Below are 23206 nucleotides of genomic sequence, written 5' to 3' on the forward strand. Positions count from 1 at the left end.
AAATTGTATTCAAAAATATGAAAATATGTGTTGTTGAATAATGTAATGTGTAAATAAAAATTTAATTTCTTCCAATGACTTATTGTACAATGTTATTTCCTAAATATACCGAATACATCGGCTTGGCATGGTTATAATATACCTAACCGTTAAAAGAAAACATGATTATTTTTAACGAATTTAAAACAACAGAACACTGAAACCGGATATCAAATATCTAGTACAAAGTTTTCAAGAAGTATAAACAATGACAAGTACAAAAAAATTTTCACACAATAATATTAAACATTTTACAGTATAAAATCCCCCACGCCATCCTCAAAAGACGGCCCTAAGTCAGACACATTGCGTTTAGAAGAAAAGACTAAAATGTTCTTTAAGTCTTTGTTGCCGTTCATGTCAAGTATAAATGTGTGTAAATTAAGCGTGTTTTCGTGAAGTTGCCGAGAGTAAACGATTTGTTAAAAATCGTTTTGGTGATATTTTAATGTCAAAACTATTTAATGTATTATTTCATACTGTTTAACTATAGAATGTTTGCTCTTATAGTTCTATTTTCAACCAACTTTTTTTACGGTTTATTAGCATACCTATCCCTAATAATACGTTTTTAATACAAATTTTTTTTCAGTTAATTTTGGCGACGAACAAACGTTATATTGAGTCGTAGCAGTCGGCAAACCATTTACTTATATTATTTTTGCAAAAAATAAAAATATACTTTTTGTTTTTTACAAAACAACATAGCTAATAAAAATATGTCCACAATAGACTTATTTTATCTCGCCCACGCGCCATTAAATTTATTATTTTATGCAGTATAGAAATATTTAAGTGGTCATTACCATAGATAGAAGTTGTAAAAGTCGAAATGATTTTTGAAACTTTTAACTAGGTAACACTTCAGGGTAAATAATATTTAAACGGGAAAAATCACTGTAGTAAAAAAATCAAATAATCATAAGCACCGTTTATGACTTTAAGCCACTTGTGACTTGATCATATTTTTTTATTAAAATTAATTTCAAAATCAATACAATTTTTCTAATATTGATATATATATACTGACCAGTAGTGATGTTTATTGTTATATTACGATTAATGAATTTATAACTATTATGAACAAAAAAATAACGACATACAAATTTAAATTAGAAAATTTGTTTTTTTTTGTTTTTCTGTTTTTCTTGTAATATAATTATTACAATTATCAAAATCAATAATCATTTTGTTTTGGATTACATTTTGAGCGGAGTGAGGTAATATTGATTTTATAATGATAACTATAAAAAATTAAGAAAGTGTGTACCACTCATGACTCTGCTGTGCATCAGGTACCGGCAGTTCATTGATATATGGATGTATTCAATTTAAATTTAATGATGTTTAGGAAAAACAATTCTAAGCGGAGAAAATCTGTCAGACTATATCACTATCAAACGGCAACAACGTAAAAGGCGTGTATTATCTTAATACGTTGTTGAGACGCATATTTATCAAAGACGCAAATACGTGGTTAAGGTCATAGCTAGGATTTTAATCAGGGAGGGGGGGCTTAAGTTGATAACCATTTTATTTTTTTTTGCTTTTTCGATTTTATAATAAAAATTACACGTTTGGTATAAGAAATAGAATTTAGTTTGAAGTGCAGGGGAGGCTGCTACACCTTCGCTACGCCCATGTACGCGGTTACTAATTATTATCATTGCACGTCAATATTTTCTATTAAGTGCATAACATCAATATATAATAGGCGATAGCAATTCAGATTGTTATTTCAATGAGATCTTGTCGTTTGTCATTAATCATTGAATTTATATTTCGGAGTTCAGACAGTAATAACAAACGGAATCGAATAATCAAAACACGCGTGTCGTGTGGCTTTAAAAAAGGAAACCGGTACGGCTGTACAAAATCATTATAATATGTAGGTACTATATTATAAATATTCAAATTTACTTGAATATTTTGGCTACGGCTAAAATTGTAAAAATATTAGTTATCCCTAATACTTAAATAATCAAATACTTAAATGTATGTTATACATATATCTGCCCAGTGGCAGATTTAATGGGGGAGGGGATCGAGGGACCTCGCCACCCTATAAGCCTAAGTTTGGTTTTATTAATGTAATAGTGAATATAGGTATGTAATTGAGTGTGTAAAAAGATTTTATTTCTACCTGGTAACAGTGGATTATTTCTCAAAACCAGATTTTACAGCTTATCAGAAAAAGTCTACTATTCTTATCGTGTAAATAATTTTGTTTCTGTATAGATTTATTTTGTCAAGGATTCAACTTAGATTAGATTTTATATTTCTGAAAATAAGTATTAATCTGGCTAAAGTTTTGATGACCACAAATTTCTTTTGTTTTTATGTAAGTATTAGACTGCTACCGAATTATGTTCAGACAATATTTATTGGTACGAGTATTCTCCATACATATACACAATACACATAAATTTATTTGTTATTTTTCAAATTTATGTAAGAATTGAAAATGCATAAGTAATTTTTCGAGTTTTCACTAATATTATCATAGATGTAACATAAAGATTTAGTGTTTTCAGTTTACATTATAACTTTCAATCGATTAAATTAATCTAATAAAATTGAAAACAAATTTATATTTTTCATGAACTTCAAATTGATTTTCAAGTTATAATTATATTATATTTGATCATTCCAAATTTATATTTAAAAATTTTTTTGTTTATTTATATTATTTTTTTTATTTGTTTCCAAAATGTGTAACTTAGTTACATATTACACCATATTATTTCCACATAGAAACCACGACGAGTTAATAAATTTAATTAAATAAACATTTAGTTAGCTCTGGACCTTTGTAGAGAAGACACTAGTTTTTTTTTTTTGTTCACTATTTATAATTTATATTATCTACAGACTATACAGACAATATTTTGTCAATAATGAAGAACTTGAAGAGACTTTTGAAGATTGAGGATCACTGCGAGAACGGAGAAAAAGATTTTCAAATGGAATCACCGTTGCTTATTGATTCCAAGTAATTATCTAGTATAAATATTATTTTGTATGGTAGTAAAGAGTAATACGTATAATCGAAAAATATTTTAAATATTCACAACATAATATTATGTTCATGCTTGCAATCAGTGGCGTAGCCAGAATTATTGAATGAGGGGGGGGAGGGGTTAAAGTGGTTTAGGTATATACCAGGGGTGATTCAAAATATGCATTTTAATTAGAATTATTTTGATTATAATGTAAAATTATTTGAACTTCATTACATTAACTATAGTCTACTTGTTTTGATCGCCAATTTACTGAATAATTAATAATATTAAAATTATTAAATTAAGACCGATGGGGGAAGTTACAACACCCAAAACCTCCATGGCTACGCCACAGTTTGCAATCCTATAATTACGTGTATTTTACTGGAATAACCATGCCATAACACTCTAAAAGATCAGGTATCTTAAAATAACTGCTTGTAATATTCCATTTTATAGATGCAGTCACAAACAACTTAAAACTACACCTTTTCTTAGAATATTGAAGAAGTGCCAAATATGTAAACGTTTTCGATTCAAAATCACTAAACAATGTTTGGGTATACACCAATTGAAAATTAATTATATTAGAGGATTAAATAATAATAACTTGATTCGTTTTTAACAGATTGTAAAATTATAATCCATAAAAAATGTCGGTCGTTGTTGCCATTAGTGTCGAAGGAGGATGACGTTCTTACGAGGTCTTCCTCTGTAGACGAGGTAATCACCACGGGGAAAGACGTAAGTGCATTTTTCAACTTTTGTAACGTAATTTATTATTGTCAAAACTCATGCCTTACATGTTCTAATAACGAATTTCAGAGTAATGAAATCGTACTATCGGATAAAATAGCGAACCCCACCAATTTAATCTCACCACACTCAGCTATACTCCCAACGATGTAAGTCCTTAAAATTAAAAAAAATGATTATTATCAAGCAGAATTGCATTTTTCTAATTTATGTATTATCCTATTTTCTAACTAGTGATAACACGTACAAATATTGGAAAATAAGAAGGAATATATTTGATAGGTTTGACAACGGAATCCTTTTGGACGAGGGTAAATAATATACTTACTGTTGTGTAGTATTAATATGAATAATGACACAAAGTATTTATAATCCTTTATTTTTAACTCTCTAAATCGTAATGACTATGTATTCAATATGTCTACTTACTAAAGATCGATGGACAGTAGGTACACCGATCATAATGTAACATGATATTTATAATTATTTTTAATATAAGCACAACGTGTAATAAATATAAATGCTGATTATGCAACACTTACAATCACGTATTTTTGCTATAACATGACCATGATAGTTGTATGTATTTTTTATAGAAAGTTTTTGCTCAATTTTCCCGGAAATTATAATTAAACATATCGCAAACCAATGCGTGGGTATGAAAAAAGTTATAGACCCATTTTGTGGAGCTGGCGGAAATATTATTCAACTTGCCAAAGTTTGCGATTCAGGTTCTATAAAAATTAAAAATATATTATTATTTTCTTAGTGTGAATTTCATTATTTTCTTTTTTACTCGAAATAGAATATTAAGCTTTTTTCTGAACAAGCAATAATTTAATAATAATTATTAAAATCTTTGTACAATTTAGTTATAGCAATCGATATCGATCCGGCGAAAATTCAATTAGCAAAGAATAACGCGAAAGTTTATAATATCTATCATAAAATAACGTTCATATTCAAAATTGCTCACCGACTACAACCCGCAGATTGCATTGTAACATCACCGCCTTGGGGTGGTCCCACCTACGATCGACTATCATTACTTAGTCCTAAAAGTATTTTAGTCGACAACATTTTAGAATTAGGGATAAAGTTGACACCAAAGATCTTATTACACATGCCGAAAAACCTTAACACAAACGAAGTATATACATTATTATAAACTATCCTCGATATAAATATGGTTTATAAAATAATGATGTTATATAAATTGCTTGACTTTAATTTATTTCTATAGTGCATCTTGATTGGAAAACGACACAGAGTAAGGACTTTTAAAAAAGAAATCATTAATATTAACTGTCATCAGAATTCTAAATTATTATATTTCAATTCATTGAAAGTAAGTAGTCGTGCCTAGTGTATCATAATATAATAAATGATGACGAAAAAATAATTTATATTTAATCATTTTAATAAAAAATAAAAAATATTTTTACATAACATTATCAGAAAAAAATAACCATTTTATACCTGTTTAAATTTGTTAGAACGATGGAAATGATCATACAAATTATACCATGGTAAATTTCGATCGATGTAAGTTGAAATAAGCGCCCACCATAAATTTATTATACAATTTACAAATATCACAATGATTTCGTTTTCAACAGATTGCAATTTAAAAATAAATGAGGACTGTCGGCAAGCCATCACAAAAAAGCCGATAAAAGTGATGGTTGAAGATGAAGTCGTAAAAGGGAATAAATTAGCGAACCCCACCAAATCGTTCTCACCAAACACAGTTACACTCTCAACAATGTAAGTACCTATAAGTTAAATAAGTGATTATTATCGAGCAGAATTGCATTTTTCTAATTTATGTATTATCCTATTGTCTAACTAGTGATAACACGTACAAATATTGGAAAATAAGAAGGAATATATTTGATAGGTTTGACGACGGAATCCTTTTGGACGAGGGTAAATTATAATTAATATATAATTACAATCACGTATTTTTGCTACATATATGTTCGTAATAATTGTATATTTATATTTTATATTTTTTATAGAAAGTTTTTGCAAGGTGTATCCAGAAACTATTCGTAAACACATCGCAAACCAATGTGTGGGAATGAAAGTGGTTGTAGACCCGTTTTGTGGAGCTGGTGGAAATGTTATTCAGCTTGCCAGAGTTTGCGATTCAGGTTTAATTTCATTATAATATTCTTTCTTTTCGAAATACAATATTACGCTTTTTTTTAAAAAGTAATAATTTAATAATTATCATTAAAATCTTTGTACAATTTAGTTATAGCAATCGATATAGACCCGGCGAAAATTCAGTTAGCGAAAAACAACGCGAAAGTGTATAATGTATATAATAAGATAACGTTCATTATTGCCGATTTTTTCGAAATAGCTCATCGGTTACAACTCATAGATTGCATTGTTACATCACTTAGTCCTAAAGATATTTTAGTCGATAAAATTTTGGATTTAGGGATAAAGTTGGCACCAAAAATCTTATTACACATGCCGAAAAACCTTAACACAAACGAAGTATATACATTATTATAAACTATCCTCGATATAAAATATGATTTATAAAATAATGATGTTATATAAATTGCTTGACTTTAATTTATTTCTATAGTGCATCTTAATTGGAAAACGACACAGAGTAAGGACTTTTAAAGAAGAAGTCATTAAAATTAACTATCATCAGAATTCTAAACTACTATATTTCAATTCATTGAAAGTAAGTCATATCTAGGTGTATTATATTTTGGTAATTTATAACAAAGAAATAATCTATAATTAATCAATTTAATATTAAATAAAAACTACATTTATATTGCATAATATTATTAGAACATATTCATCATACCTGTTTAAATTTTTTAGGATAATGGAAAAGAGCATACTAATTATTCCACTATAAATTTCAATCAACGTAAGTCAAAATAAGCGTATACCATAAAATTATTATGAAATTATATGTAAATTTATCTTGTAAATTATTTGTCTTTAGGAGTCTACTTTGATATAAATAACTCCAAAGAAATGTACCATAACTACCTTAAAAAAGTTGGGCACTTTTTAAGTCCTTTCCGCAAAAACCAACGTGAAGTGTGGAATAGTAGCTATTATTCTTAAGGAGGACGAAAAGCCAATTCAAAAATTTGCTCTTGATTCTGCCTACTCTTTACTCTTGTCACCACCATCTCCTACTACCCTCTTCACCATTGATATCACCACTACCACCCACTACCTTATTATCCCTTTCCGCCACCGCCGCCGCCCATAGACCATATAAATTTGTCAACTTTAACTATTCTACATCATGTAGCGAAAACTTTTTTGCAATAAAACTGTCGAATAAAATTATAAAATTTAATAAACCTATTATTTTTTGTATTTATTTATTTGTATTTATTTTATTTAGCTACTAGTATTAACTATGATAGCTCAACAATTACATTTTTAACAAAGAATTTAAATTACATTATATATCAGGGGTAGCCAGCAAAAAGAGACTTGCAGTCGCCCAATATATTAATAAATATGGAAGAGCCAAAATGAAAAAAAAATCATATTACTGTATGTATATGATTATCGTAAAAGATAATTGGATATAAATTATAATAAAATGTATAAAATGCAAACCAATATATTTTATGATATTAAATAATAATTAAAGATAAAAATAAATACATATTTAAATTTTAAATATTGTATCAAAAACTGTCATGTAAATAAAATTTGTTGTGGCCATTTTTGGTATGTAATATGTATTATATAGAAATAAACATTTATATTAAACATTGTATTAAGGTTTTTATTTACGTTGTAAAAATATTTTCATAAAATATATTTTATTTTTTAAATAAAGCAAAATCTTGGTAATTTAGCTAGTATTATTTATCTAGTGCAGATTATAATAGCCTATGATATTTCTAAAATCGTAAGAAACAATTAAAAAAAATATCGTAAAATTTGTTCAGTAGTTTATGAGCTGATTCCGATCAAACAAAAATACAGTGAATTTTAAATATGTATTATTAAAGATTTAAAAAAATAGGCATGCATAATACGATATAAATTTGATACAAATCTGCAGACACGTTGTGTTTTCACCGCTTGCAACTGCAGTAGAATGATGAGTAGATATTGCGACAGCGAGAGGCCAACACTATGTATAAGTGTCATAGTAGTAATTATGTATACAAGTATACGTACCAAATTATACATAAAAAAATCATTATCAATAGTCAGCTACTGTCAGATACATCAAACGGCAGCAAGGTAAGATGCATAAATAATTTTAACACGTTTTTGGGACGCATATTTACTAGAGGTGCAAATACACGGTTACTAATTATCATCATCGCACGTCGATATTATCAATTAAGTGCATAATATCTAACAGACAATGGAAATTCAGATTTTTATGTCAATGAGGTCTTGTCGTTTGTCAACAATTATTGAGATTATATTTCGGAGTTCAGACAGTAATAATTATAAACGGAATCGAATAATCAAAACATCCGTGTCGGTGTGGCTTTAAAAAAGGAAACTGGTACGGCTGTACGAACTGTACTAACGTACGAATAGAAAAAAATAAAATAATGTGTCGTCTGTGACTTGGAGGAGTATACAAAATCATTATAATATGTATTATATTATAAATGTTTCGAGTTTAATTGAATATTTTGGCTACGACTAAAATCGTAAAATATTAGTTATACCTAATACTTAAATAGTTAAATACTTAAATGTATGTTATACATATATCTACCCAATGGCAGGTTTAATTGGGGGGGGGCTCAAGGGACCTCGTCCCCCCCTATAAGCCTAAGTTTGATTTTATTAATGTAATAGTAAATTTCAATCAATGTAAGTCAAAATAAGCGTATACCATAAAATAAGTATAAAATTATTTGTGAATTTATCTTGTAAGTTATTTGTCTTTAGCTATCTACTTTGATAGAAATAACTCTTAAGAAATGTACTGTAATTACCTTAAAAAAGTTGGTCGCTTTTTATATCGCTTCTACAAAAACCAGATGAAATGCGAAATGGCGGCTATTAAGCTGAAGGAGGATGAAATAACCTATTCAAAAACCTGCTCCTGATCCTGCCTATTCTCTGCTTATGCCACCACCACCACCTCTACCAACTACCTTTCTTTCTCTTGTCACCACCGCTGCCGATACCCACAGACCATATTAATTTTTCAACACTTAATAAGACCTAAGTGCAATAACATTGTCGAAGTAAATTTTAAAATTCAATAAACTTATTATTTTTTGTATTAATTTTATTTTGTTACTAGCATTACTTATGATAGCGCAACAATTACATTTTTAATAAAGAATTTAAATTACATTATATATCAGGGGTGGCTAGCAAAAAGAGACTTGCTAGCTGCCCAATTTATTAATAAATATGGAAGATCCAAAATAAAAAAAATTCATATATGATTATCGTAAAGAAGATAATTATATATCAATTAAATAATATAATAATAAAAAATGTAATATAATTTAATAATGAGGCGAGTAATTATAACTGTAATTAATGAAATTAATGTATATTTACGATCACTTACGTAATTGATATCAACAGTCAATGGTTAATAACGTTAATATTCAGGTATTGAAGTAAAACATTTTTATTTTGTTTTATAATTACAACGAAAATAACCTAGCAATGTTCAATTTTTATCATTGACCGTAACATATAAATTAATACACGCTTATCATACGAGTATTCCGATGAAAATCGATTCTTAGATGAATTCATTACACTAGATTAAAAACACGGATATTTATTATCAAATTTTAGCCAATACAATAAACACAAACACTTTTTTACACAACGGTATTAAACATTTTCCAGTATATTATTTAGATTCACTTGTAATTCGGTCTTCCGAGGCCGCTATCTTAGAGGCGTAGGTCACAAAGGAGTAGTTGTATTAAACGATAACTGTAAATAGTGATCATTATTGACGTATAGGTATATAGAACCCTGCATTTTCGAAAACCACGAATTACATCGCAATATTGCATCATATACACATATTATGGCATACTTGCAAGCATTAAGCCGGATATCCACGACAACGTGCCGTGTTCCGTTCGTTTGTAATATGTAGATAAACCTACATTGTTACTGGTAGTTTGTAATGTTTTCTATCTACTTACAAACATATCAAAATATTACTGCGTGGACGAATTTTCTTTCGTATCCTTTGATTACCACAAGTTTTGTTTCATTGAAAAGAGCGCTATAATTCTGTATCGAGCCATAAGACAAACAAAAAAAAATAAAACATCGCGTAATAAATACACATTGTGGAAATTGTTTTCCATTATTATTAGTCAAAACTAGTGAAATACAGCTTTCTTGTTTTTACCTACCAACCTATATTTTGTGTACACAACGCGTCTTCCAATTCTCGAGGATATACGAGCCTTAATATATGCATTACCGTATAACATTAACATATAAGAGTATAAGACGCACATCACCATGTCAGTAAGTCACAAGCATCTCCTATATTATTCACAAGGTCCGTGTGATGATTGTTATTCATAAGCTGTTCGCGATAGTCCATTATATTTTATAATTGAAGTTCTGTATCTTATTTATATATTTAAATTTCCAAATATTTTATCAAATATGTATGTATACCAAATACTAGTTTGGTGATGGTAGTAAATTTTTCTGATGGACAAGGTTAAATACTTAAAGAAAGATACATGATGATTTTTAGTGCACGAGTGAACCACATAAAATAGAATTTCATAAATTTTTAATTTAAGCATAAAAAATAACCTCATATTATAATATATGGTAAATAAAAAGCAAACAAGTATCGCTCCGCTGTACTATAATATCGTTGAGTTAATTACTGTAATAGTTGTATTAAAATCTGTAATCGAAAATAAATTGTTGTACGTGGTAATAACAACTTTAAGTATCTATATATTATTAAATTTAATATACATACGTAAAATCAATAATTTTACTATTAATAAAATACTAATATGGTAAACTAAATAATTTTTTACCGAAAACAAAATTTATTATATTATTTATATTATACTATCATTGATATCACATTTTGGGTAAAAGACAGCTTAAAATTAATTTAAATATTTTTAAAATATCATTATCTTGGTAAATAACGTACAATATTTTTAAAAGTTTCAATGAAGTACCTATTCGTAATTTTGAATTATAAAATATTCAAAATTTAAATACCTATAAGGGCTATGAATATAAAAAAACGAATTGTATATCATAAAATAATTTGTAATTTTGGGGATTTTGAGGAATGTTATAATAATTAGAAATTTAAACTTTATAAAAAATATCTTGACTATTTCCAATATCTGATAGATGTATAAAAAACTTATGAACAAAATGTTATTAAATTTAACAGAAAAACAAAAACTTTATCATACATATTAAAACAAAAAAATTCGAAAATTCAAAAATTCAAAATATCTATAATTAGCACAAAATTATTTTGAAAATCATTTCAAGTTTAGTAAATGATAATGATACTCACTAAAAATTGTAATTCTCTGTATATATAATTATTCATTTTTAGTTACAACAAAAAACAAAATCAATTTATCAAAAACTGATTTTATGTAGAAAGTTAGTTTTCCTTTAATTTTTTTTTTTTGATCTCCTAAGAACTAACTTAATCCAATTAGACTATATACGGGATACAACACTTGATTAGGATATACCTACACTTAATGTAAATTTTAATAAATGCTACGTCGTCGCTAAAAGTGCTTATAAAATAGTCTGAGGACGCTTAGGTATTGATTGTTTCTAAGTAAACACCTCAAAATTATAAAAATGTATGATACTTATAAATTGGAGAAAAAAAACATGGTGTTCTTTTAGAAATCAGTAAGATTAATAAAATGCCAGTGTTTTAAGTTTTATTAATCGTTAATTTGTCTGTTGGTAGAATTTTAGTAATGTTGTATGTAAATGTGTTAGTAGGTAATAAAAATAAATTATGTAGATAGTGAACAGTAATTAGTTAACAGTAATTAATTCTGTTAGTATTTTACTCAAGTTATTCCGTTTCATTTTGGAAATTTAGAGCTTAAAATAGTTTGTAGAAAACCATATTATTCTAACGTAATAAAATGTTAATAAAACTATTATGTCATTTGAACGGTCAGAATGCCTTGCCAAGAAATTACACGTTTTCGTTTTTATCTTTAGTTATTAAAAATGGAGAGTCTACAGTCTATTGTCAAGTTTTTTAGACTCAAACTATACATATACTAGAATCTAGAGTTCAACTTCATCTGTGTTCTACCAATGTTTATTGACAGATACTGAAAAAAATAAATGTCAATGTGCTTATTGCAGTTTATCGAAAAAAGAAGATATTTATTCTATACTAATCACGATGGTCAACAGACATTAGGAATTCTTAGTGCATTTTTTAAGGATTGCAACGCTACAGTTTATTATTTTTATTACGGCGATGACCTTGTAAGTTGCGATGCAATGCTTGAATGCCTCATACATGTCCTGTTTTCACTTAAACAATCAATATATTTTTTTTACTTTCTGTAATTTAATAATGTATAATATCATATATATATTTTTACATAACATATATTTATGTAACTTTAATTAATTTGAGATGCATAATTTTTAATAAGTAAAGTTATTTAATTTAAATAATACATAATTAATAAATAATAATAATTATACTTAATAAATAACAATTATTAAAGCATTGCATAAATCAAGTGTATAATATGAATAGATAAAATATTGATTTAAAAGTTATCTGTAATTAACAATTTGTAGCTATGAATTGACAATGCATCATTTATAGCTCATATTATTATAGTACTTAATACTAGCGTCTAGCATTATATTATTATAATACGTAAAAATATCAAACAATTTATTTTAACAAATAAATCAGTGGTGTTCAAAGAATTTTTATTATAACTACTTTTGTCTTTTTGTGACACATTGATGGCTCCTAAATCAATAATTATAATGAAAAACAATGTTAATATGTGTAAAATATAATGTTGGAGTGTTAATAATGTATATTATTTATTAATCATCTGCACGCCGCTGATAACACAATTTTTCCTAATAATTCTCATTCTCAATATCGTAACACCAAATTTGCAATTGTCATTATTATATTAATTCGTTTTCATCACCTGTGCCACGACTACCTTGACTAAAACTCACAATTTTCCTTAGAGCTGCAACAAATAGTTTGAATACCTTTGAATTATATTTTTCCATATAGTCAGACGATTTACTACCCTTATTCGATAATACTAGTCACACTTTACTTTGGTACGTTACTTTTAACATATTTATAAGAAAATTCTACAGAGTTTACATTGATTCAAAAACCATAAATAAATTGGGGTTGAAAATAATATATACTTATTAGTTATTTTATTGATAAAATACATTTTGACATAATCGATAATTCAATGGTAGGTATACCCATCTGAACACTACAATTTAAAATCTTTACAGGTATTTAGCAATGCATTATTATTTTATCGTACGGTTATTATTATGAAATCAACGACAAATATCAATATCACTGTCACTATTAATGCCATGTCGACGCATCGAATTCATATTTATAATTGTATTATTATGCTCTAGTGTTTTTCACGTAGCATAGTAGCATATAGAATAGGGGTCGGGAACTTTTTCGTAGAAAAGAGCAATTTTTCAAAAAATAACAAAACTATGATATCCAGGGAGCCGCACAGGTTTAATCAACCTTTTTTTGGTAGGCAATAAAAACATAATAATGCGTCTTAAATTTAGAAAATATAGAAAAAATGTATTTTATTAATTCATTATTATTATTATTGTTTATACAAATATAATATTATTTAATTAAACACAAAAAAACGTATCTACATAATATTAGTGGGATTTTCGACACTGAATTATCCAAAGAGCCGCAGGTTGCATGTTAAAGAGCCGCATGCGGCTCTGGAGTCGCAGGTTCCTGACCCCTGATATAGAAATAATAAGTAATAACCTACCACAATAACGTATGGATGTTCGAAAAATGCTGTTGAAGGTACCTACACAACTATAATGTACGAAATCATTATTGTGTTATCAGATCGTTCATCGGTGATTACAATTTATTGTTTTGGCATCATCATTCCTCGACGACGGTGTCGTAATTTACAACCGTCGGTGGTGCGCAGAGAATAACAATCGGGCGTTGGATGATCGAACTGACCGTATATAAAGGACTGGCAGACCGATAGTGGTCATCAGTCAATCAACGGTCGTACACATCGTTCGTCGATAAACCCTCAAGACAGCAACAGAACAGTCAAATACAAATTCAAAATGCAATTTCAAGTACGTATATTATATATATATATATATACATTTTATATTAAAGTCGTACATGACTATCGTTATAACTTAAGACTTTCGAACTGTTAATGTCGTCGTTGTTGACTAATATTGTACTTACATATTATATTTTAGTTAAATAATACGTTTTGTGTGCGTGTGATTATTTTTATTTTTTTTTCGTTACCAATTATATCGTTTTAAGTAGTTTCAAATTTTTCCCGTTATCACTTTGTTTGCTTCCTCGACAACTGTTTTTCTAATTAATATATTCTTGAAATAAATCACGATTTCGGTTAATTTTTTCCGTATATTAAAAACAATAGAAACCAGAAATTATAGTATTTTTGTAGTTTAGTTGAATTCAAAATAAAAATTTTTACTGCGTCTCTCAAATGTCCGAAAAAGCCGAAACCAAATAGCCGATTTTGTTTTTATTTTAAAATCTTGATTTGTATTTTCTAATCTTTTATCCGTATAATAAAATAGATGGGCAAGTTTAAACGGTATTACGGTAAGCTGGCTAGTAGAAAAGTGTAATTTAATAATCTGGCATGTGAAAGGGAATACGATGGATCGTCCCCTTTCATACTATATTTTTTTATCATTTTTCAATTGTTATTGATAAATCTATAAAAACGTGTGATGATCTTATTAGTCTCTAACATTACCCACAACACTTAATATTTTATACGTTTATAGTCTTCTCTTCTCATCAAAACATCTAGTGGTTAACTTCATATATTCATATTTCATGTTTGATACTATACCTATCGTTATACAAGTCTCATTTTGGCTAAGACGCTTTTCAGTAGGCACAGTGCATGTAAGTCAGTCCGTGCTAAGTCACGATTTGAGTAACAACGTTTCTTACGGTTAGATTTAAGGTTTTATGCGATCGTTAAAACACTGTCACACAATATATTGTTCCAGGTATCTTTCGCTCTGATCGCCATGATGGTGTGCTTCGTCGCCGCAGCCGAAGAAGCCAAATCAGCGTCCGCCAAATCCGTAGCAGCCAAGTCCGCCACTGACCGAAGCAAGCGCGGCCTATACGCTCCGTTCGTCGCCTCTCCGTACGCCCCAGCATACGCAGCACCGTACGCAGCGCCATACGCCGCCCCTTACGCCGCCCCATACGCCGCACCTTATGTCGCACCTTATGCAGCACCGTACGCTGCGCCATACGTAGCATCCCCGTACGCAGTCGCTCCGTACACTTCTTCTTACGTATCATCCTACGGAGCTTACCCGTACGGTTATGCTTCGCCATACGGTTTCTACTAACCGAGGACTTCGGGATCGACGTATTATTCTTACTGTTAGGTATATACCTATGTTATACCAGGTATAAACCGCAACGCCACAACACGTAAATATGATAAAATATGATTTTGTGATCGAAAAAAAATTTAAAATATGTAATGAACAAATACAATATTATGTTAAGCAGTCCTCTGTGCCTATATACTTAATATAGGTACTTATTTTCTTGTAGTTATATTATTATGTAAATAAATATAATACCTATCTTAAAATTATACAATTCTTGTTTTGTTTCATAAATGAAATTCAAACGAATTTGTTTTACACTTTTACTATAAAGTTATTGTTGATCGGTGGTTATTGTTGATTACTAGTTACGACACTACGTCCACTCGTAGAACTCTGCAGTGTTTACTGTTAATGAAAATGTTGAGCCGCTGTTAAAATTGACTTTAATGTTTAAATATTAAAATTATAGGTACTGTTCTGATTAAGTCTTTAAAATGACAAAAAGAATTCTTGAACTTTAAATCAATTTTTCTATATTGCTCTGTCATTATTCATGTTTACTATACTCCTGACAGTCCTAACTATAGACGGTAGTAACTACACCCAAAGAAACGTGTATTCAGCTACTGTACTTTTCTCTACCCGAATGTTCGATGTTTTAATAATCAATGCATTTATCACCTATATTGTATAACTAAATTGAAATACATTATTTTTAACTGTCGATGTAAAACCGACGAATAGTCATGGTATTTGACAAAACAATTATTTGTGAAAAATAAGATGATGAATCAATAAGAAATAACAAATGATATTCAATTATATGCAGCTCATAGACATATACGCATGATGACATACAACACTATCATATTATATTGGTTTGTAATTTGTATGATATCAGGTATTCTAAAGATTTATCTTGTCTGTGTATTGAATTTATTGATTTTTATACTTACACACTTCTATTAACTTAAGTCACCTAACTTAAATTATTAAGTCATACGATTGAATTGAATTTTTACCCATTGTATACGTTTTTATAACTTTGTATTTTACTAAAATCGTAGCATAATACTATTTTTTCTAATGATTTATTAAATGTTATAAATTTTGGCAATCACGATAGTTAAACTGAATTTTAATAGTACCAAAAAAAAATTATTGTACCGTTTGAATTATCTTTTTAATGCAGTTTTTATTTTTATGTTCCAAATATGCATTTGAAAAAAAAAACAATTTGTGGATGATGAAAGTAATAAATTAAAACTAATTAATTAATTATGATATTATAAATATAATTTATTTTTATAATAATTAATAAATACTTTAATGTAATATTAGTTATGAATCAAATGCACAGATTAAACATTCAATTATAAAATACTATACAAACAATAAACATTGATAAATATTTTTAAGCCACTAAATCCCACCACGTATTTATTAGTGTGTTTAATGAAAAAAACAAGATAAAACATTTGAGAACTATTCTAATTTTATTTTAAATATTTTAAAATTTTTTATATTTTTTAAGTATTAAACACTTGCATAGTGCATATTGTACGTGAAACGTATTTGTTTCAAGACATTTAATAAATCTTTTACGAAAGAATGTTATATGCACATACATTTTTGATTATACTTTAACTATAAAATTATACATTTATAACACTGTTTTCAAGAATTTGTTTGATTTTAGTTGAAATAACTTTTCGTATAAATTTGTTTTGATGTTTGGAGTTTTGTGATGACAAGAATAAAGCATATTCAAAAATGATTTGATCTTCTGACGTTTCTAGTAACTTAGTAGGTATGTCAATTATTTTGGATATGCCTAATAATACTACCAGGTTTTATTATAAAATAATATTTATTTTTATTTTTTTTAATACAATATAATAAATAACAATAACTATATTTTCTTATGTCATCAAAAATAAATCAATATTTTTTGATGTGTTGTGTATAACGCTGATAGCTGGTGGGTTGATCCTTGAATGACTACCTAAAACTAGGTTATAACTATAATGTAAATAGAATAACTCATTATAATAATGACTTTTGACATGTTTAGATAATTTTTATTTTAGTACAATTTAATCCTTCGTATTTTTGTTAATTCCATATTTGAAATATAAAATAAAATAAATGTTTGCAAAATAAATGTAATTTGTTTACATTCGGTAAAATTAAAATAATAATTATTATTATTGAAATAGAAGTCCCAAGTAAAATAAATAATCTAAAAAAAGGTTCATCATACTTTTATTTTAACACTTACGATAACTAGTAAATAAAATAAATGTATAGAAACACTAGAAACATTTTTTTTTATATATATGTACTTTTGTTTATAATTTTCATTTTTGGTAAAAACGATTGTTTAAAAATTAAATCTAGTACTTTACTTAATATGCTTTAATATGCTGTAAGAGTATGTGGTTGTATTTTTACAAATAATTACATCAACTAATGAATATAATTGTAATAAAACTTTGAAAACGGTAAAGGAGGTAACCCTAAAAAAGTAGGTCAGCATGAATATTTTCAATTGACGTAATAAAATTAGCACTACCTTAAATAGGGTAAGAATGGTTAAAAATCTAATCAAAATGCATTTAGGTCAATTCTTGATTACTATGTTAGAATAGTTGCATGACTAGTAGAATTTAAACACCATATGGTACTTTAAAAAGTCCTATGGTATACATTATACACTATTTCGTTAACTTGGGTCCTCACCAAAAAAAAAAAAAAAAAATGGTTTTATTGTTACGCATAGGTTTTAGTTACTAAATATAATAATAATATATCTAACACAGTATAAATTAGTTTATGTAATTTTATAAAATACAATAGGGATAAACTTTCGGTGATTTGAGTTTAAATATCGCTTAGATTTTTTAATGATCAAAATAAAATAATATAAAGTTTCTTAAAAAATAATGTATAATTGTAAAAAATTAACTATTTTTTAACCGAGACCTTATACTTTTCCATACACTTTTGAATTTACTGGAATATTTAAATATTCTCTAAGAGTGGCGCTAAAGTTTTAATTATATTATCGTTGCCTGTTAGATTATCTCTATAATAAATCAAATGTAATACCTGCAATTAATATACTACATCATAAGGCTTAGACCAATAGTATTTTATTAAATACTTGCACTTAAAAGTTAAAATGTTTTAGTTATGTATACCTGTTTAAATAAATAAAAAGTAAGCTTATTTATTAAAATAATAATTGAGTTTTGTTGGTGCCTAGCATACAAAAGTTTTGTTTTATAATATTTTACTTTTGTTTGCTTAAAGAAATGATTATAATAAAACTAGGAATTTTTAAAGTAAAGTTGGTAAATTATAAAAAAATAACGTGAATAATAGTTGATAAAAACAGTAACTAACGATTTTAAAATTAATATACTATAATATTTTGATTTTTATTTATAGCCAATAAGTAATATTTATAATAATAATATTGCGATGATAATTATATTATTATTATTTATTACAGTTGTTCTTGTTGTTCACAAATTTTAAGTATTTACTATAATAATCAGGACTTGGATTTTATTGCGTTTACTAATTATTATAGTATATAGATAAAAAAAAAAAAGGCAAATTGAGCTATAAATTTGTTTTAGCACTTGGAACTCCAAACATGAAATTTTATACTGCCATTTTTTGTATATTTGAAGTATTTTTAATTTTTATTACTATTTTTCAAGTTTTGAAAGTAATTACAAGATGGGAATCGTGGATTAACGCGGCCGTTTAATATCGCGAAAATTTAAACACTGTTCTCCGTTCAATGATGATGATGGAATGAGTGTGAAAAATAAAACAAAAATACACTATCAAACATAGTCTTGAAAGCAATTTAGCGCATATAAAATCAAACTTAACAGTTCTTGTAGGAGAAATAAATAAACTACAAACAAAAGGCCTTTTTTTTAATAACTGTGTTAAAATAATTGAGGTTATCTAAAAATCGTTCAAATTATTACGGAGTAAAGCTGATGGTATGATTACGAAAAAAAAAAATTCAATTGTATTTGAAATAACAACTACTTATTAACATTAAAACACATCTCCAAAATATTGTCTAGTAATAGGTGAAGAAAAAAAATAATGAATTAAATAGAGATCTTGAAGAGTTGTCTAGTGACGATGTAGTTAGTATTTTTTAAATACTCGCCTATCACATTGGAAGATAATGAACATTCCTTCTCGAGATACAAGACATTGTTAACTAACAACCATCAAAGTGTCAAATTTTAAAATTTGGTAAAACATTTAATCATACTATGTGACTTTGGTAAAATAATCAAATATATTATTTAATCGATAAATAAAAATTACTTGAATTTTATTCTTGTTTCTAAAAAATTTTGAATAGTTGTATTTAAGTAATTCAAGTAATTTAAAAAAAGATGTAAACTAATTTTAGTTGTTTAAAAATTATAATTTATAAATGTATTAATATTATTAATTCATAAATAATTATATGATAAATATAACTTTTTTTTTTTTTAAATTGAGAATCAAAATACATTTTTAATTTCGCTATTTTTCGTGTTTTAGAGCATACTATAATTCATAGGACTTATTTAAAATAGATTGTATTATAGCACGTATTTCAATTATTTTCAGTGCTGTGAAATCTGAGCTTTAACAATAGATGGTTATCATAGTAGGTGGTTATCATTGTAATTAGAATTTAGTTGTTTATTTTTAACTAAAGTCATTGAAAATCAAAGTTAAAAATAAATTTTTTTTTAATTATACATTAGTAGAAATTCAAAATAAGTGTGAATTACTTATAATATTTTCATAATACGTATTTTTAATTATTCATAAATTAATTTGTTTTCAAAAATAAATATTGGAAGAATTATATTATATTTTAATGATATCATAAAAAGTTTATTTATAATAATAAAATAGTATTATTATAATTTTAACATTAAGTTTTGTAATAATAATTATAATACAATTTAATTGAGTTATTTACGATAAATATTGAAACGTGCAATCCTTAATAAATATTAAACAAAATTTAGCACATGCCTAGTATTAGCTTACCTTTAACAAGATGAGGATATATAATTTGTGTATAACAAGTGTATCATAATTCATGATATTATAATATATTTATACCTAAGTGACAATACGGACCCCTCAATTATAGAATTATGATAGCATTTTACATGGTAAAAATTACTGTATATTTTACTATATATCAATAATATGTCACTGTCAAACGCAAATTATAACTCAACCAAAATTATATTTAACGTGCGTTGAATTTATTTATCTTTACTATAATAGCATCAAATCATTTAGTCGTTAATATTTAATGGTTGAAAAATTGTTGGTTGGAATTTGAATTGTTTTTGTATGTATATTTATTTTTTTTGTTATACACAAATATTTATTATACCTATAGCTATCTAGTTAATGTACGTATAGTATGTATTTTATTGATTTGAATTTGTTCATATTTCCATAACTTATTTAAAAAATTAGAACTGCTATTTTGCGTTATGAATATTTTTGAATAAAAGAATAATCTTTTTTTTATTTCTTTTAAAATATATCGATAAACGATATTAATTTCAGCATATTATTAAAAGAATTCATGCCCTCCGGGTAACTATTCTTCACAGCAAGTGAAATGATTGATACTCGAACCTAATAAGGCCATAATACATCAATTGTAAATCTTACAATAAAAGATTATATACCTGCAAGCTATTTAATAACGGTAATCCTGCTTATATTAGGTACCTACAATATTTGTTCAACTTCACGTCTATCAAATATTATCGTGTTTCCAAATGGCTAATACCTATTATATAAGAAAAATGGGCATATGTAAGTATATGGTTTTATTGTAAATTTTTTCATAAATATAATGAAATAAGTTATAGCAGGCACGTATCAATCCACCCTCGAATTTTTTAAAAATTAAGAATTAAATGTTTTGTGTATCAATTACGTAAAAAATTAAATAAAAACTATATAAGAAATTATTTAGACCTCCCCCCCCTGTTCAAAAATAAAATCAGGTTACATGCCTGAGTAATAGAAATCAAAATAAATAACTCAAAAGTTAAAGACACATAAAGAAGTTAGAAATATTATGTTATTTTAAATCTTTCACATTTAATTGAATGCAAAGCTTATCAGATATTTAAATAATTTAAATGTGTATATTGATAACTATTTTTTGAAGTATTCAAAAAAAAGAGAACTCATTCATCACATTTGTGCTCTTCAAAATAATTTATAATATTAACATTGTTTTTTTTTTCAATTATTATACTTAATAATTTCTATATTTTTACCTGGTATACTTAATTTAAGAGAAAAAGTGATATAAAATAATGCAACCAAAATAAATTTAAATTCATTAAAATTATAATGAATTTATAAATATTAAATTAAATAATTATTAATAATTATGCTATTTTTATTCCGATAGGGATATGATTTAATATATAAGCTATGCAAATACTAAATAGTGTCCAATTAAATATCATCTCGTAAACATTATGTCCCGGATCATAATTTAATATTTTTATAATAATTAAACGATTAAATAACTTACCTTGGAATCAACCACGTATAAGCTTCTACCCGTTTCATTTGTTGATAATGGTCTAATTCTCACAGCTACCTGAAAACAGTATATTAACTTTGAATTTTAAAAATACATAAACTTATTTTTTTAATCATCATAATACGTGACTACGAGTTATAGACGTTGTAGTATGTTGAAATGTTATGTGGGAAGTAAAAGAGTGGAAAATTTTCTTTCATCAGATGATTTAAATGGACGAAATAAATAAAATCATCAAGAGCTAGAATTTTAAAAATATATCGAAGGCATAATTTATTTTACCGCATACACTGAATATGTTAAAAAACTGGTCGTAAAATTAGAATTTAAAACGTAATTTATTCATATTACTCGTATAATAATTATTTATTTGCTACTAAAATATAGATATACGTGTGCTATAATATAATTATACATGTGCCTAAATTTTACAGAATTGCATATTATGTATTATATATTTAAAAATAATTGATATCGTATGGTATAATATTTATCAGATCATAAAAATTAATACATATTATTATTCATTATTTAGTGTATTCCCTATTTACTAATTAATCATTTAAACTATTATTTTAATGAAAAATATAATGTATTGCTGATTTTAAATTCTATATTTTACTATATTATTTAATTATCAATATAATTATTGAACGGCTATTAAAAACGTATGTGGTTACTGGTATATATTTAATATGTGTGTCATGTGTGTGTGATTAAAAGTTTGAAATGTTATTTATTTATTATTTTTTAGAGTTTATATTGTTAGTCACTATCAGTATCAATTAGTACCTGCTAAATTGATCACTATTCACTATAATAGGTAGTACATATCTATACATATTTTTTTCTTTTTTATACATATATTAATGTGGTATAACATTTACCTAATCTATAGCATCTTATGTCATCAAGAAACTTTTCTTTTTCTTTTTTTTTATGAACAGGTATTAAATTTAGTTGGAATTTAAGTTTTTGATCTTGTTTAGATTATACACTGTAATAATTTTATAATAGGTACCTAGGTATAAAAGGTACATTAATTTATATATCATGTTCATTTGTGTTGCTCCACACAATTTATAAACACGTAGTTAAAATAAAAATAAAAATAAAAATGTTATAATTTTTAACT

The 23206-nt window shown here is 26.4% G+C and overlaps 2 protein-coding genes across 2 annotated transcripts in view; one reads left to right on the forward strand and one right to left on the reverse strand.

Annotated features, from left to right (window-relative positions):
* Window positions 1–23206, reverse strand: part of LOC112595000 (kinesin-like protein KIF19) — a 37682-nt gene that overhangs the window by 12017 nt on the left and 2459 nt on the right. The window contains exon 2 of the mRNA XM_025340062.1: window positions 22060–22128. Within this exon, the coding sequence (XP_025195847.1) occupies window positions 22060–22128 (69 nt within the window). The remainder of the gene's footprint in view (window positions 1–22059; window positions 22129–23206) is intronic.
* Window positions 14067–15593, forward strand: LOC112595001 (vitelline membrane protein Vm26Ab-like). Its single transcript, XM_025340063.1, has 2 exons — window positions 14067–14171; window positions 15102–15593. Exons 1-2 carry the CDS (start codon window positions 14160–14162, stop codon window positions 15453–15455), a joined length of 366 nt encoding a protein of 121 aa, XP_025195848.1. The 5' UTR covers window positions 14067–14159; the 3' UTR covers window positions 15456–15593.

The sequence above is a fragment of the Melanaphis sacchari genome, unplaced genomic scaffold (genome assembly GCF_002803265.2).
Source record: "Melanaphis sacchari strain LSU unplaced genomic scaffold, SCAv2.0 Contig24_pilon_pilon, whole genome shotgun sequence".
Lineage (NCBI taxonomy): Eukaryota > Metazoa > Arthropoda > Insecta > Hemiptera > Aphididae > Melanaphis > Melanaphis sacchari.